The sequence below is a fragment of the Protopterus annectens genome, chromosome 1.part0 (assembly GCF_019279795.1).
Source record: "Protopterus annectens isolate FY-2018-M chromosome 1.part0, PAN1.0, whole genome shotgun sequence".
NCBI classification, from domain to species: domain Eukaryota; kingdom Metazoa; phylum Chordata; order Ceratodontiformes; family Protopteridae; genus Protopterus; species Protopterus annectens.
Genome location: NC_056725.1, coordinates 1,374,691,227 through 1,374,708,848, shown reverse-complemented (window position 1 = coordinate 1,374,708,848; position 17,622 = coordinate 1,374,691,227). Strand labels below are relative to the sequence as shown.

The following is a 17,622-nucleotide window of genomic DNA, read 5'->3' as shown; positions in this document are numbered from 1 at the left end:
GGGCATTAGGTCTCATTCCACCAGAGCTGCAGCTACTTCAGCAGCCTTTCTCAGAGGAGTACCAACCAAAGACATTCTAGAGGCTGCTACTTGGAGTTCTGTTCACACCTTTACAAAGCATTATCATTTGCCTCTCTACTCTTAAGTCCAGGGCAGGCTCTGCCACTGCAGTGCTGCAGGGCCTTATAGCCACACCTAATGCTGTTTAGCTCCAGCCTCCCAACCATAGCTTTGGGATTCTACCCATATGTAATGACTGCAACAGTGAAACACGAAGAACATAGTACAGTTGTGTACACTTACCATAAATGTAGATGTTCGAGTGTATTCACTGTTGCAGTCCAGGTTACCCTCCCACCATCCCCCTGTCATTCTGGATTTTATCTTTCCTTCTCTATCTTCTACAACCTATGTGGTGTATTTGCTTGTAGATGAAGGTAAAGTTTATATTGATGCATGTGTATATATATATATATATATATATATATATATATATATTTGCTACCTTTTTGGGGGCACCTGACATCGGGGGCAAGAAAAACTAAAGAAAATGGCGTCGGCTGCATGTTTTATACCCCTGACGACCTGACGTCATGGAAGAGAAGACAGCAACCGACGCAGGACCCATGACTTTGGAATTCAGGCCGACTGAGGGCAACCTGCCAGCAGATTACCCAAATGTAATGACTGCAACAGTAAATACACTCAAACATCTACATTTATGGTAAGTGTACACAACTGTACTTTCTTTTAAGCTTATAATTTGTTTTCATGGGATTCCCAGTGTGACATTTTAATAAGCTAGGAAAAATTTGGACAAAACACTGTAGGACTTTTTCTGCTCTTCTTCCACTAAGTGCCATGAGATCTCCTACTAAGCCACTACCTACTCTGACAAATGGGGCTTCACTTTAAAATCTCTTTCATTATAAGGAACAATACCAGTAAAACTTAGACCAACAATAGTGCTGGTGTCTAAAGAAGAAAGGTTTAAGTTTATAGTAAATGTTAGGCAGTGGTTAATGTGAATAAAACTAAAATGCATAAAACAAACTGTTAAAGGGCATGGGGGCACTCGTACATTTAAGAGAAGGCAAAACTGAGCTCACAGAACTTTGTTTTCCCTACTTTACTGGCAGAAAGATGTTTAGATCAACTGAAAAAAACAGAGTTGCAGTATACTTTAAAATTTAAAACTATATATTTTTATCTTTTTTCCTGTCTAGACTTCTAACTCAAACTGTTGGACTTCTTTTTGTTGGAAATTTCAACAGGCCGTTTGCACAAATGAAGGTATGTTAAGTCAAATGTACATACACTTGATAAGTCAGCATGACTGTATTCATTAAAGCAAAATATTCTTACATAGTTTTAGGAACTACAGGCATTATTCCATAATATTAGGAATTAGAAGTCACACAACAAGATTGCATTAACTACCACTTTTGTATGTCTTCTCTGGTGACTTGAAAAGAAATTGGTTAGCATCTAGATAGGTTTCTGATGTATTTTTCACAAGTTTTTGAACTCATTAAACTTGCCATATTATGTGCTCAAAGTATGTTAATGAGGATGTTTGGCTAGCTTATGAGAGTAGGTTTACATGGACCAATTCTTTTATGCAGTTCATAGCATCTAAGGTTGATTATTGTGAAAAACAGTGAGTAAAAATTAATGTTTGAATGAATGCTGCATATGATAATACATATATAACAAGTTTACATAAGTTAATTGTGTATTAAAGAGTGAAGTATGTCAGGTCTTGTAAAGGGTTTCAGGAGTAATGTATTTATATTACTACCTGGATGCATCTCAGTTTTCACTAGGCACCTTTCCTGCAATCACTTTAATACTAATTATGACTTGAAGACTGTGTAAAGGTGGTCAATGCCTAACAAGGTGTCAGAGTCACATTTAGACCACTGGAGACCCAGCATATTGCTTCAAAATGTCAGATTAGCTAGATAAACAAAATCTTTAGCTTCATTCTGTCATTCAGACCTCAAGGATCTGCACAAATGGAATAAGAAGGCCTGTGTTTCAGAATACAGTGGATTAATCTGTATATATTTGAGGGATAGACTTACAATTGAAGGTAAAAGATTTCACACTGCAGATGAGGCAGATTTTTTTACTTACAAGACATGGGTAGCTGTGTAAATAAAAACAGAGTGATCAGTATATGCGGAGAAAATGTGGATGAAAACAAAGATGGTTGTGCTGATGTTACCACTTTAAAATCTGCCAAGCCTGACAAGTATGTATATGTGTGTGTGTGTGTGTGTGTGTGTGTGTATATGTGTGTATATATGTATGTATGTATATATATATATATATATATATATATATATATATATATATATATATATATATATATATATATATATATATATATGCCGCGGTGGTACGGCAGTAATGTTGTTACCTCACAGCAAGAGGTTCTCCCGTTCGATTCTCGGTGTGGCTTGGGAGTGCCTTCTGTGTGGATTCTGCATGTCCTCCCCACGGTTGGGTAGCGTTCGAAAGACATGCGTGCGTAAATGGGCGTGCCTTCGTTGAAGGTTGTGCGTCGAGCTGGCACCTCTGCGTTTCGTAAAAAATCTACTGCCAATCATTAGCGGACCAGAGTTCCGCTGTGGCGACCCCTTACCGGGAAAAAGCCGAAAGGCAAGCAATATATATATATATATATATATATATATACATATATACATATATATATATATTTTTTTATATTTATATATATATATATATATATATCTATATATATGCATCGGACAGCATAACTCCTTTTGGCACACCTCTCAACTTGCAGACCTCGAAAATAATTACAAAGGCCCTTGAAAAGTAGGCACATCCAGGCAAAAATCTTGATATTTGATTACTGTTAAAGTTCAGTGCCGAATAACACATAACTCTTCCCACATCCAGTATTCCCCTCGTAATAGTTCTAGTGATTCCTTCTAATTTTATTAGTTTAGGGATAGTTTCTCTGTTTCATTTTGTGAGTCTAGTGAGTGTGTTTGAGCTCTGCTTACTGCCATTTTCTGACAAAATTCTAGTCTTCCTGTCTCGTATTTCCTTGTTGTTGCTGTCTAAAAAACTTGAAGAATTATTTATATTATATCATGTTTCTTTAGATATATATATATATATATATATATATATATATATATATATATATATATATGCAGTTTTTCTGAAGAGAAATTATTGATATTTTCTGTTTGCAGATAGTTATTTTCATGGTTACTGTAATGATATGGAAAAATCTTCAGGCTTTACAAAGTGCATGGGATGTGGGCACAAGTTGTCCCCCTCCTCCCAAGATTCTCTGGATCATTATGTAGCACACCTAGACATGAATTGTCAGGCTTGTGCAGCTTTCAGAGCCAGAGCTCTGGCTGACAGTAGATCATAATTTGCTATAGCATTCTTCCCAGTAACGTCTGTTCCTGCCCAGGCTTTTTTGTCTCTTTCTTCTAAAAAGTTTGCAACCATGAAATGAGAGAGAGACAGATAAAGAGAAAGGAAAGCAAGACAAAAAAACTTGAGAAAGAGAAATCTAAACAGAGAGAGTCAGGAAACAATTTACCTCTCTTCTTGAAGGTCAGTCAGATCCAAAGTTCTCAAGGCCATCTGCTTTTCTGGCTTGCATTTTTTTTTTTTTTTAAACAAGACACATCTTTACTGAATTATCACTTATGACATAAGCAGTCATTCATTAATATAAATAAAAACAAACCATATTGAAATTTTGTCAGTTGCAAAGATAAACATCACTTGTCTCCTGTACACTCATTGTCAGTCAAATATTACATAGCTCATTCAATTCCTGCATTCCCTTAAACTTGAGGAATATCCTCCACCAGGAGGCGACCTGACATCGGCCAGTATACAAAAGTCTTTACTACTGTAGGGTACGTGGTATGTCAAGCAGAGGCAGCAGTTGGACGTAGACCATAAAAGGGATATACGCACATACCATAAAAGGGATATACGCATGTACCATCCGCAGAACTTTTCTACTGCCAGCCAGAATGCCATTCCGACCATCGGTCTGATCGTTTCCAGTGTTTATGACTCAGCATATTCAGATAAGTGCCCCATTTGGGAATATACTTTTCTCTTCTGCTGCTTTGGTATGTCATACAGAAAGAGGAAGTACCAATTTGGAAGACAAATTCCACATAAGGACAGTCATATCCAGTGTCTCTTTTGTTTAGGCCCTAACCACGACCACAAGTCATGCAGTATTTGTCAGGCCTTCATTCCCAAGACCCTTAGAAGTACGGTTTCATCTGTCACTGTCTGTCTTGAAACCAACTTCTTAAACTATTAGTTAAGTGCATGGAAGTACCCCGGGGTCCGACGCTGAGCCATTGAAGGAGAACAACAAGAAACCTCGGCCTCATAGGCAGTCATTCATTAATATAAGTGAAAACAGTCCATACTGACATATTTTCAGTTGCAAACATTGTACATCACTTGTCTCCTATACAGTCATTGTCAGTCAAACATTACATAGCTCATTCAGTTCCTGCATTCCCTTAAACTCGAGGTATGTCTTCTGCCAGGAGGTGACCTGATATTGGCCAGTATACAAAAGTCTTTACTACTGTAGGATACGTGGTATGTCAACCGTAGGCAGCAGTTGGGTCTATGCCATAAAAGGGACATATGCACGTACCATCCTCAGAACTATTCTGCTGTCAGTCAGGGCATCATTCCTACTGTCGGTCTGATCATTTCCAGTGTTTGAGACTCTGCATTTTCAGATAAGTTCCCTGTTCGGGAATATTTTTTTTCTCTACTACTGTTTTGGTATGTCATCCAAAAAGAGCAAGTACCAGTGTGGAAGACAAATTCCACATAAGGACAGCCATATCCAGTGTCTCATTTTTCTGGGCCCTAACCACGACCAGAAGTCGTGCAGTATTTGTCAGTCCTTCATTCCCAAGACCCTTAGAAGTAGGCTTTCATCTCTCGCTATCTGTCTTGAAAACCAACAGCTTAAACTATTAGTTAAGTGCATGGAACGTACCTCGGGGTCCAACACCATGCCATTGAAGCACAAGGCCAAGAAAACTTGGCCTACACCTTCTACTGCACCTCTGCCGTCTGCCGCATCTCCCAAGGTGTTTTTCAACCCAGAGGCACATCTGACTTCTGGCATGGTTTTACAGGCTGAACCCAGTTCTGAGGTTGCCTTGATTTTGGCCACAAGCATATCTTTGGAGTTGGAAATGACGTCCAGTCAGGACATTGAGGGGGGACCAAGGCTCAAATGCATCAAGGGCCTTAGGGGGCTAACATGCACTTCAGCGACCAAAGACATTGAGCCTGAAACCTTTGAAAACAGGCCATCCTCTGGCCGTCTGTTGCATAAGATAGTGTCTCCTGCTAAGAAGAAAACAAAAGACAAAGCATGTATACACTTCTAAAGAGGCCCCTGCAGATTGGCAGGCATTCTCTCAGAGCCTATTTCAGGCCTTCATGGCACTCAAGCAGCCTTCCTCTGCCTTACAAGCATTTCACTCCCTTTGAACAAGCTCTCTCAAACTGTTCAATGACAACACGACTGTACTCTGGTATGTAAACAAGCAAGGGGAAACCAGATCCTATCTCCTTTGCAGGCTGGCCCTTTTGATGTGGGAATTCCTGCTCCAATACAACATGACAATTCAGGCAGTGTACAATCCCTCCAACATGATTCTTTTGGCGGACACACTTAGCAGGTCCTGGACCCAATCCTACAAATGGATGCTTTAAAGGGATGTGTTTCTAGACATAGTCCACCAATGGGGGTACTCCACACACAGATTTATTTATCTTTCCATTGAACAGACAACTTCCAAAGTTTTGTGCCAGAGCTCCAAGTCCTCTGGTTTGGAAAGTGGACACCCTGTCCTTCTCATGGAAGGTGATGTTTCTTTATGCATTCCTTCTAATCCCAAAAAGTCCTGCTCAAAATCTGATAGGACCAACCAAAAATCTTGCTGGTGACTCCCTTTTGGCCAAGACAGCACTAGTTCCCCCTTCTCCTCCATCTAGCCAAGGGCCATCACCACAAGTTACCTCACCGAGTGGACCTTCTCATGCAGAACAAAGGATCACTGATACATCCACACCTGCCAGCGCTGCAACTGCCAGTGTGGGTGATAGGATTCTAATTCCTTTCAGAAACCTATTCCCTGAGGATGTGCTCAGGGTTTTGCAGGAGGCCAGAAAACCCAATACTAGGAAATCTTACGTTTCCAAATAGAAAAAGATTTTCACTATGGTGCCTTTCTAAGAACCAAGACCCACTGACAATGGGAATCCCAGTGATTTTGTCCTACTTGTGTAAATTGCTCTTTGCTGCCCTGTCTTATTCATCAGTTAAAGCTTACGTCAGCTATTTCTGCTTGTCTGCCTTTATTTCACCCTCTAGCATCCAGGTTTGAGGAGAAACAATTTCTTAAAGGCATCCTTCACATCAGGCCTCCCAGGAAGCCTATCACTCTATCTTGGGACCTTAATTTTGTTCTAGAGAAGTTGACACTTCCCACTTTTGAGCCCACTTCTTCAGCCTCTCTTAAGCATTACTCTTGGAAAACGGTTTTGCAAGTGGCCCTGACCATAGCTAGAAGGGTGTTGGAGCATCAAGCCGTAATGGCTGTTCCCTCCCCTCTTGGTCTTCCATAAGGACATGATATCCTTGAGAACTAACCCCTCCTTTATGCCCAAAGTGGTTAATGAGCTGTCCCTTAATCAAGCCATTCAGCTGCCCACCTTCTTCCCTTCTCCACAAAATCGCAGTGAGAAGATCCTGCATTCTTTAGATGTTCATAGACAACTGAGATTTTACCTGGACAAAACTAAAACCATCAGGAAATCTGATCAACTATTTGTTAATTTTCATCCCAGACCTCTCAGTCTTCCTGCATCAAAAAGACAGTTTCTTCTTAGATATCTAAGACTGTTTCCTTTTGCTACATGCTCCAATGGAAGAACCTTCCCTCACCTGTGAAAGCACATTCTACCAGAGCTATGGTTTCATCCAGGGCTTTCTTCAAAGGATTGGATAACGCTGCCGTTATTGAAGCAGCCACTTGATCTCCTGTTCATGCCTTTACCAAACACTACAACTGGATTCTATTTTTAGATCCAAAACTGGTTTTGCTAAAGCCATTTTACATGGCTTCATTGAGTGCTCTTCTGCTCCTTCCTTCTCGAATTTTGGCACTCTCCCTCAAGTGAAGAATACTGCAGCAAGTGAATAGATAAACATAGGAAAGTTATGTAAAATCTTACCATAACCATAGATATCCTTCTCTTCACTGCTGCAGTATTCTGTCCCTTCCACCTCCCTCAATGACCTCTTGCTTTTCCTGGATGATCTGAACACTCAAATCCTTAGTCTGGCATTCAGTTCTGAAAATGGTACGCGTACTTCCCTTTTATGGGCCTACGTCCGACTGCAGCCTATGTGCGACATACCACATACCTTACAAAAGTAAAGATTTTTGTATGTTGGCCAATGTCGGGTCTCCCCCTGGTAGAGGATATCCCTCAAGTGAAGAATACTGCAGCAGTGAAGAGGACATCTGTGGTTATTGGAAGATTTTACACAATTTTCCTTTCCCATAATTCCCATTTTTTCTATGTAATTGCCCTTTTCTGTAGATCCCACTTATGCCTGACCTGTGTAGAAAACTAAAAGGACTAAAACATTTTCACTGCTTGTATCTTGCATATCCATAAAACACAGCTTCTGGTTTCTCAGTTTTTGTATTCTCTTTAGTCTCTTCCAGCATAACATTAACTGCCATAACAGAATCCTTTTTAACCATGCTCCTAAGTATTTCATTTTATCATGTCCCCATAAATACGAGTACTGCTGAACCAATTTGTGTGTGGGTACATAGTTTACAGCTATTGCCTTTGTTTTATCTCCTTTGATTATGTGTCTCGAAAAGACTTGAAACTGTCTAGGAATGTTCCAAAACACTGAAATATCTTTTGTTTTTTATTGGCTACAAAATAATATCATCTGCAAAGAAAGACAACTTTTCTTGATTTTACCATACCAGTTATATCCTTGAATTTCTGAGATCCTTATTTTCTTTGCCAGTGGTTCTAAATATAAAGCGAATAACAAAGGGGAAAGGGGACACTCTTGCCTATTTCCCCGTGTTCAAACATAACTTATCAGAGAGGAACCCCCCCCCCCCCCCCACACACACACACACACACACACACACCTTAATTTTTGCCTCTGATCCCTCATACGTCTTCCCAATTAACCTTATTATTGTGTCAAGGAATGCAGGTACTTCAATTGTTCTACTCATATAATCCCTGTTTACTGTGTTGAATACATTCTATGCATCAAGACCCACCAACAGCACATGCATTTTCTTACATTCTGCTTCCCTCTGGATCATCATTGCTCTATTAATGTTGTCAACTGTTTGCCTCCCCTCCACATAACTGCATAGATCCATATCTCTCAATTTTGGCATCACCTTTGCCATTTGTTTAGTAGTCATTATAGACTTAACTACCTTATTGTCATGGTTTAGAATGGAAATGAGCCTGTACAACCATTAGATATTACAGTCACCATAGCTTTCTTTCAGGATATTGGGTGCTTTTCCTCCTTTTAAAATACTGTTGAACAAAACCTTCTAGATCTTTACCAGTTTCTTCCTTCCTAGCTTCCAGACTTCCACAGGAATTCCATCTGTTCCTGGAGACTTTCCTGTAGATTGTTTGTACATATTTTTATGTCATCTTCTCCTTACCTTAACTGTAACTAGAGACTTATCATCCTGTAATGTTGGCATAGTTAATTCCTCCATAAACATTTTCATTTGTACTTTTTCGATTTCTGCATTTCCCTGCTTTATACAGATTTTTCATAACATTTCTGAAATATTTCTAATACCTCTATGGGATCTTTGGTTATTGTTCTTGTTATAGGCGTCCTAAGCTTGGCAGCTTTCTACTTTTTGTTGCCTGAGCTGTTGTGCTAAAAGCTTTTATGCTCTGGAGTTATTATCAAATAACAGTTGCTTAACAGCAGTCTTTTTAAATTCATACATGATACTGAGGTAATCCCTTATTTTCTCTTTAGCACTCTGCAGTTGTGCCTCTTATTGTTCTGTGAGAGTCCCCCGTTCTGCAATACTTTAACATTTATCAGTCTCTAAATAATTCTTGATGTGAAGTTGTCCTATCTCGCATTCATTCTTACTGATGGGTTCAGAGCCAGTCTTCGGCTCCAGCTCGGCCGTTTTCACAATCTTGAGGTCTCCAGCTAGCTCGAGGCTAATTCCCTATCCCATGATGCACTAGTGCTCCAACTCAGATCTCGTTTGTAGAAGAAACATATTGATTGTTTTCTATGCCAGCTCAGGCTAAGTACAAACTTTTCAAAATATTTGACAGTTAAATTTACATAGTTTCTTTACAAAATATATATAGTTTGGCGGTCTTTATCCTCATTTTAGTGTGCTGTTTATTGTTCGTTTTGTGAAAATATAATCCTTTAGTTATAACTTAGGTCCTCGGTTGTTGGGTCTGATGTTCGTGTTTCACTGTTGCAGTCATTACAATTGGGTTATCCTGCTGGCGGCTACCCGCAGTCGGCCTGAGTTCCAAAGTCTGGGTCTGGCGTCGGTTGCTGTCGCCTCTTCCCTGACGTCAGTGCGCCAGGGGTATAAAAGATGCAGCCGACGCCATTTTCTTCAGTCTTTCTTGCCGCGCAGTGCCCGAAGCAAAAGCAGTTTGCAAGTGCAGGTCGGCCGACTCCTGAAGTTTTCAAATTCGAATTTCAGATCTGAAGTCTTCATTAAAGCTAAGTACCCCGTTGGGGAAACTTTTTTTCTTGCTCCAGACCGATGTCAGAAAAAGTTAATAACTGTATTTCTTGTGGGAAGCAAATACCTCATAAGGATTTTCATTCATACTGTATTCTTTGCCTAGGCCCTGACCATAACGTTGCTAGTTGTCGGTTTTGTGCCATATTTAACCAACGCACTATTAAGCGTCGGTACAATTTTGCATTTCATTACTTTGGCAGAAGATTTAACTATATAATGCCGTCAGATCAGCCGACTACCGGAGTTTACAAAAAAGAAAAGGACAGGCATCCGAGATCCAAAACCAACGACGAGGCTTCTTCTAGGCCTGTTGCCGGTTCTCAGTGAGGCGCTTTCACAGCCTCTTGCGCCCGCTACCTCAGAGCCACAGGCCGCTTCCGACTCCCACGTGAAGCCGACTGGGCCTCTGGAAACTCAAGGTATTGGACACTCGGAAATCATTCCCTCAGATGGGTCCGGAGCCGCTGAGCAGGCATCGGCTTCTGAGGGTGTTTTCAGGCCTACACAGTTGTATGTAAAACCTACTTCAGCTATAAAGGCAAAGGCAGCTCTAAAGACAAAGAAACAAGTGCAGCATTCACCTGGGCAGGCCTCCATGCCTAAAAAACAAATGCTTAATATGTCCGAAGACCTAATTACTTTGATCAGGGGTTCCCATCCCCCTTCTGAAAAAAGGCCTAGGCAAGAGTTAGACTATGAATCTTCAGACCAGGTTTCCATTTCCTCTGATTCCTCCTCTGAACAGGATTACTCTATTCCTCCCTATGAGGATTCTGATGCTGAAGAATCTATTCCTTCAGCCTCTCCTCCTGAGGATTATTCTTTTGGGAAACACTGCATACTATGAGGGAGCATTTTCACTGGGAGAGCCAAGACTATTCAGAATCCAAGAAAAGGCTCAGAGATTTCCTTTTATTGCCCCAGCACCGGCCCCTGGCTATTCCACCTGTTTTAGACATTGTAGACAATGTATTTTCAGAGTCCAGTTTTTCTCCAGACTCTTTACCACCAGCTCCGGTTAAGCCAGACAGATACTACAGGGTTCCTGACTCTCATAAATTTCTCTATAAGAACCCTGCAGCAGACCCTGAAACCATCTCTCAGGGTCCCAAATGGTTCAAGGCTTCTACTGCAAAAAACCCTATCCCCTCTGATAGGAATTCTAGAGCCCTAGACAGATGGGGTAAAAAGATTTATACCTCTGCTACCTTGGCTGTAAGAGCCTTAAATTGCCAATTTCATATGCTTAAGTATCAGCAATATCTTATGTCTTTGCTTAAACAGAAACTGCCAGCAAGTACAGAATGTGCAGACAATAAAGAAATGCAGGATTTATTGCATGCAGCTGAACAAGTTGGAAAGCATACCTTGCAATGTGGTTTTGATTCTGTTGAGGCCTCCTGCAGGGCCACTGTTACAGGTTCTGTCATTAGGAGGCATGCTTGGTTAAAAGAACAGAATTTGCTGGATCATGTTAAAGCAAAACTATTAGATGCTCCTTTACAGCATGATACTTTGGTGCTAAAGCAGAAGAGGTGTTGAAGAAAATGGAGGACAAAGCTAAATCTATGCAAACAGTCAAGGATTTCTTGCAGGTACAACCTCCCAGATTTAGCAGGAACTGGCCTACAAAAAATTGGTCCTTTCCACTGTCAGATAGACCACAAAGGGGCAGATACAGACACCCCAGAGGCAGATCACAGCCCCAAGGCTCATACAGGCCTAAACAATGGGGTACTTCTACCTCCAAAAGCGGAGAGGAAAAAATTGCAGCCATACAGAAAACAATCTCAATGACTTCCCACTTCCAGCACCAAGCACTTATCTTTTGGCAGCCCCTTTAGGAGGAAAACTAGCACTTTTTTCACAAAATTGGCACATGATTACCTAGGACAAATGGGTTCTAAATATAATTACACAAGGCTACAGGTTCCACTTTCATACCCTGTCAAGGCAAAACGGTATGCCAGATCTGCCACACAATCAGTGGGCAGAGGCACAAAAACAAAATTCATCCCTCATGGACATGAGTGCCATTCAACAAGTACCAAGACAAGAGCAGGGTCAAGGATTCTATTCAAGACTGTTCTTAGTACCCAGAAAAGACAAAGCCTGGAGACCTATACTGGACATATCTACTCTAAACACATATCTGGATATTCTAAAATTCAAGATGTTGACTCTACAGCAGTTTCTGCATATGTTGGGCAGGAAGGCTTGGCTTGTGACTTTAGATCTAAAAGAGGCATACCTGCATGTCCCGATCAGACAAACATGCAGAAGATACCTCAGATTCAAAGCTGGCTCAATGCACTACCAATTCTCTGCACTGCCCTTTGGCTTATCTACTGCGCCCAGGGTCTTCACAAAGTGCCTGGCACCAGTAATTGCATTTTGCAGACAAAGAGGAATACAAATATATCCTTATTTGGATGACTGCCTTATTCAAGCGGAGAACAAGGACATTCTACTACAGCATCTGGCATTTGTAAAAATATTACTGACAAGTCTAGGGTACATAGTAAACGAAAAGAAATCAAAACTCGTACCCTCTCAAGAGATAATATTCCTGGGTGCAAGCATAAATACAACTGCCCAGATGGCTTATCTCATGGCAGACAAACACATACAACTGACTACTTATTTCAAAATGTTGGCAAAAAATACCCAGTTATCTGCAAGAAAAATTCTGCAGGCCTTGGGTTTCATGGCATCCTGCATTCTGCTAATTCCATATGCAAGACTGCATATGAGGAAACTTCAGTGGTATCTAAAAAGTGTTTGGACTCAACATTGCCACAGCCTGGAAACAGTAATTACCCTCATTCCCTGCCTGCAAAAGGAGTTTCGATGGTGGGCAAAAGCCTGTCACCACAACACGGGACAGCCATTCACCTTACCCACAGCCAGGCAGACTTTGACAACAGATGCATCAGATTATGCCTGGGGGGCCCATATGGCAGGAAAATGTATTCAGGGCACATGGCCCGCAAGTCAAATGCATTTACATATCAATCAAAAAGAGATGGTAGCTATTCAGAATGCCCTAACAGCCTTCAAAGATCAACTTCAACCAGGACAACTACTAATAAGGACGGACAATACTACAGTCATGTGGTACGTAAACAAGCAGGGAGGCACGCATTCCTACCCCCTCTGCAGGCTAGCCATAAACTTGTGGCACACAGCATTGACTTACCAAGTACATCTGCAAGCACAATTCCTGCCAGGAAGGAAAAATACTCTGGCAGACGAACTAAGCAGAAATCTCATGGATCCCCACGAGTGGAAATTGGATCCACAAATCTTAAGCATGATAACAAGGACCTGGGGATGTCCGGGCATAAACCTATTTGCCTCCCCTCACACCTACCAACTACAAAGATTCTGCACAAGGACTCATCACAAGCAAGCATGGAAAGTGGATGCACTCTCTTTCTGTTGGAAAAATCTAACAGTATATGCCTTTCCTCCTCTGCCTCTCCTCCCCAAAGTACTCCTCTAGGTCAGACAAGAGAAACCAAAAATGGTACTGATTGCCCCAGACTGGCCCCGCCAGCACTGGTACCCAATCCTAAAGAGCTTGTCTCACAGCCCAGCCTGGACATTACCTCAAATGCCTCACTTATTGACCCAACAAGACAGTCAGATACTGCACAGCCAGCTCAAAACCTTAAACCTGGCGGCATGACCGATAAAATAGCCTCTCAAGACACGACTCTCTCTAAAGCAGTGATGGATGTTATTTTGGAGGCCAGGAGGCCCAGCACCAGAAAATCTTATGCAGAGAAATGGAAGAGATTCTGTGCTTGGAACCAAGCACAAGGTATTGACACGATTGTTCAAAATATTCCTCAGATTTTACAATACTTAACTGAGATGCTGGATAAAGGCCTTTCTTTTTCATCAATTAAAATTCATGCTTCTGCCATTTCAGCTCATTACAATACAGAACCACCTATTTTTTCACACCCCTTACTAAGGCAGTACCTCAGAGGGGCCAAAAACATAAGACCTCCAAGGAGAGCACCAATACCTGCATGGGACCTCAACTGTGTCTTGGAAAAACTCACACTGCCTCTGTTTGAGCCAGCCTCTGCAGCTGACATAAAATTATTATCCTGGAAAACAGCTCTGCTCCTAGCAATAACCTCCGCTAGAAGAGTCTCAGAGTTACAGGCACTCATGGCTGTGGAACCTTTTACCATTTTCCATCCAGACAGGGTTTCGCTGAGGACAAACCCTACATTTATGCCTAAAGTAGTGTCCAGTGTGGCCCTTAACCAAACAATTAATTTGCCTACTTTCTATTCAAACCCACAGAATAAGGGGGAGAGAATTCTGCATTCATTGGACATTCACAGACAGCTACGCTTCTACTTGGACAGAACTAAAGCTTTCAGAAAGACTGATCAACTCCTAGTTGCATATGCTGCAGCAGCACAAGGAAAGCCTATCTCTAAACAGACTATTTCAAAGTGGATAGGCCATTTCATTCATTACTGCTATTCACAGCATAGAAAATCAGTGCTTAAAGACATTAGGCCACACTCAACCAGAGCAACAGCCACTTCAGCAGCCTTTCTCAGAGGAGTACCAACCAAAGACATCTTAGAGGCTGCAACCTGGAGTTCAGTGCATACCTTTACAAAGCACTGTAACTTACCTCTCTACTCTAAATCCAGGGCAGGCTTTGCCACTGCAGTTCTGCAGGGCCTTATAGCCTCTCCTAATCCTATTTAGCTCCAGCCTCCCAACCTCAGCTTTGGGATTCAACCCAATTGTAATGACTGCAACAGTGAAACACGATGAACATAGTACAGTTGTGTACCCACCATAAATGTAGATGTTCGAGTGTATTCACTGTTGCAGTCCATGCTCCCTTTTCTTTGCTGGGATTTATCTGTACTTCTCTATCCTATACAACCTATGTGGTGTATTTGCTTGTAGATGAAGGAAAAGTTGTTTTATGTGCATGCATGCTTATTGGCATAAATTAGCCTACCAATTTTGGGGCACCTGACATCTGGGGCAAGAAAAACTGAAGAAAATGGCGTTGGCTGCATCTTTTATATCCCTGGCGCACTGACATCAGGGAAGAGGCGACAGCAACTGACGCCGGATCTAGACTTTGGAACTCAGGCCGACTGTGGGTAGCCTGCCAGCAGGATAACCCAATTGTAATGACTGCAACAGTGAATACACTCGAACATCTACATTTATGGTAGGTACATAACTGTACTTTCTTACCATATCCCTTTTCTTCAGAATTAATATTGCTAATAGTACTTCTTTGCTAGAGTTGTGTATTTTTTGCCTCGAAAGAGAGTATCTTGATAGTTCGCTTATTATAGTGTAAAGTGTTTAACTTTGTAGTAGCAGTTAATCTTATTATACTTGCAGTAGTCCGTTTTATTAGAGGACTCCTTTTTCCTTTTATTTGAAGTGATGTTTGTGTGTGTGTGTGTGTGTGTGTGTGTGTGTGTGTGTGTGTGTGTGTGTGTGTGTGTGTGTGTTTTCCTTTGATTCTAGTAATTACTTTTATAGATATTTGTTGTGCTATAACTTTGTTTAAATTAGAGAGGTTCAAGCTAATTCTTTCCTTCTAAAACCTTCTGGATTTAAGACAAACCTCCTTAAAAAAATGTCAAAACAGTCGAAAGACTCAAAACCTTCTGGATTTAAGAAGTGTTCTAAATGTGGGCAAAAATGTCACTAACTGACGGTCACACGGAATGTGTATAATGCTTGGGAGCAATTCATTTGCAGGACTCTTGTGCTATATGTCATTCTTTTAGCACAAGAGTCCTGCAGGAGAGGAAAAACAAACTGATTTTAAGAGGGCTCATAAAGTCCTCATTCACTGAAGCCCTTGAACAAGGTCAAGAAGTAAGTCATCTACTTCTGAAAAATCCTCCTAAAGATCTTCTACTTCTTCAGAGTCAGAGCCATCTAAAAAGACACCGAGAATGTCTCTGACTGCTTCTAAAGAAGTTCACTCTGCTAAAATTTCAACCTGAGCTCCACTGCCTTCTGAACCAATGGTTTTACAAGTAAGGAGCCGATCCCCTGCACTGGAGCTGGTATCTCCAACCTTGAGATCACCTATTCTTCAGCTATCAGCATCTCCAGCCCCCACGACTAGGTCCTCAAGAAGTCTTTCTGATTTGGATGTGGATTGTGTTGAGACTACTAAAGACACCAGCGCTAGCAAAATTGTTATCAGAACCGACCCTTCGGAACTGACTGGGCCTTTCCCCTCTTCTTCGAATCCTCCTCTGACTAGACCAGTGGTCTCGGAACCAGAATGTGTGTAGCCAATGACGATGGGTTTGTTGGAGCGGAGACCTACCCCAGGTTCTTCGGCTCTGACTGCTCCGACTACTTCGGTGCCGTCCATGAAGTCTAGAGGCCAACAGTCGCCGGTTGGGTCCGGGGGTTGAGTGGAGACAATATTTTGTCTGATCTCACTCTTCTTCTCTGAGCTTCGGCTCTTGTGAGCTCAGCCCCTACCTCGGCTTCGGAGCCCTGCTCCTCTGGAGCCTGGAATGCCCATCGGTTCCTCGGCCCATGGGAGTGGTGTCTTCGAGGTTACGAGGAGAGCTCTGTCCTCAGAGACAGCTTCACCATCTGCTACACCCATTCCAGCCCTTAAAGCAACGGTGTCCATCTCAGCAAAACCAACTCCAAAAAGGCGTAGAGACCCAGAACTTCAGGAAGCCCCAGTGGGTGGTCCCTTGTCTTCCGAGACCTCTCCAGAATACCTTTCTGAAGAGGCTCCTCGAAAGAAAACTTGCAAGAGGAAGAATTTAGACTCTCCACAGGAGTCACTAATATCAGACATGGACCTCGATGAATCTGAAGGGTCACCACGGTCGCCCTCTGAAGAGATCTCCTTTGCAGACATCCTAGAGATCCTAAAGCAGAGAGGCGGCTGGAAGTCCATTAACCCTACTGAAGAGGAGTCTGTGTACCTGAAAGCTTTCGGGTCTCAACCTTCCAGCTCTTTGGTGTCTCCGCCTTTCGACAAGGTCTTAGAGTTACTTTGTCAAAAGGCATGGGAGTCTCCAGACACAGTGGAGCCCATCACTAGGAGGCTGAATAAGTTGATAACCAGTCCACAAGACAAAAGTTTTTTAACAAAAGGTGTTCCAGTGGATGCTATGGTGGTGGCAGCGGCCACTAAAAAGGAGTTATCGGAAGCATCCTCATTTGTACATCCACCGAATAAGGATTTCCAGATGATGGACAGATATGGAAAGTGCATGTTTTCATCAATAACCTTCACACTTGGGTATCTGAACTGCTTAACCCATTTTACTAGATTACAGAGAGATCTCATTAAAGAGCTAGGAGATACTCTCCAGGGTTCAGTAGCTGAGGGGGTATCATCATCTCAGCTCTCCATCCTGAACTCCCTAGTGAACTCGTCCATGTGGCTTATCTCTTATGCAGCCAATGAGTCGAGTAGGTCAGCATCTTCAGAAATCGCCCTTAGGAGACATTCCTGGATGTGTATGTGTAATTTCGTGGAACCCTTCAAGTCATCCTTTATAAACACCCCCTTTGATGGCTCATCCCTTTTCAGACCAAAGGTAAAAACATTAACTAGGTGTGAACAAGAGGGAAAGACTTTCTCTGCTGTGGGAGTACGTTTTTCCACCCCTCTTCCAGACCCTGTCCCAAAGGTCAAAAGGGGGGGGTTCTGGAAATTCCAGAGAGTTTTTCCTGACACACGTGATGAATCCTCCTT

At 41.9% G+C, this 17,622-nt stretch overlaps 1 protein-coding gene across 1 annotated transcript in view; it reads left to right on the top strand.

Moving 5' to 3' along the window:
• The window catches only part of RNGTT (RNA guanylyltransferase and 5'-phosphatase), a 2,413,358-nt gene that overhangs the window by 2,176,043 nt on the left and 219,693 nt on the right, over positions 1-17,622 (top strand). The window contains exon 14 of the mRNA XM_044066976.1: positions 1,227-1,293. Within this exon, the coding sequence (XP_043922911.1) occupies positions 1,227-1,293 (67 nt within the window). The remainder of the gene's footprint in view (positions 1-1,226; positions 1,294-17,622) is intronic.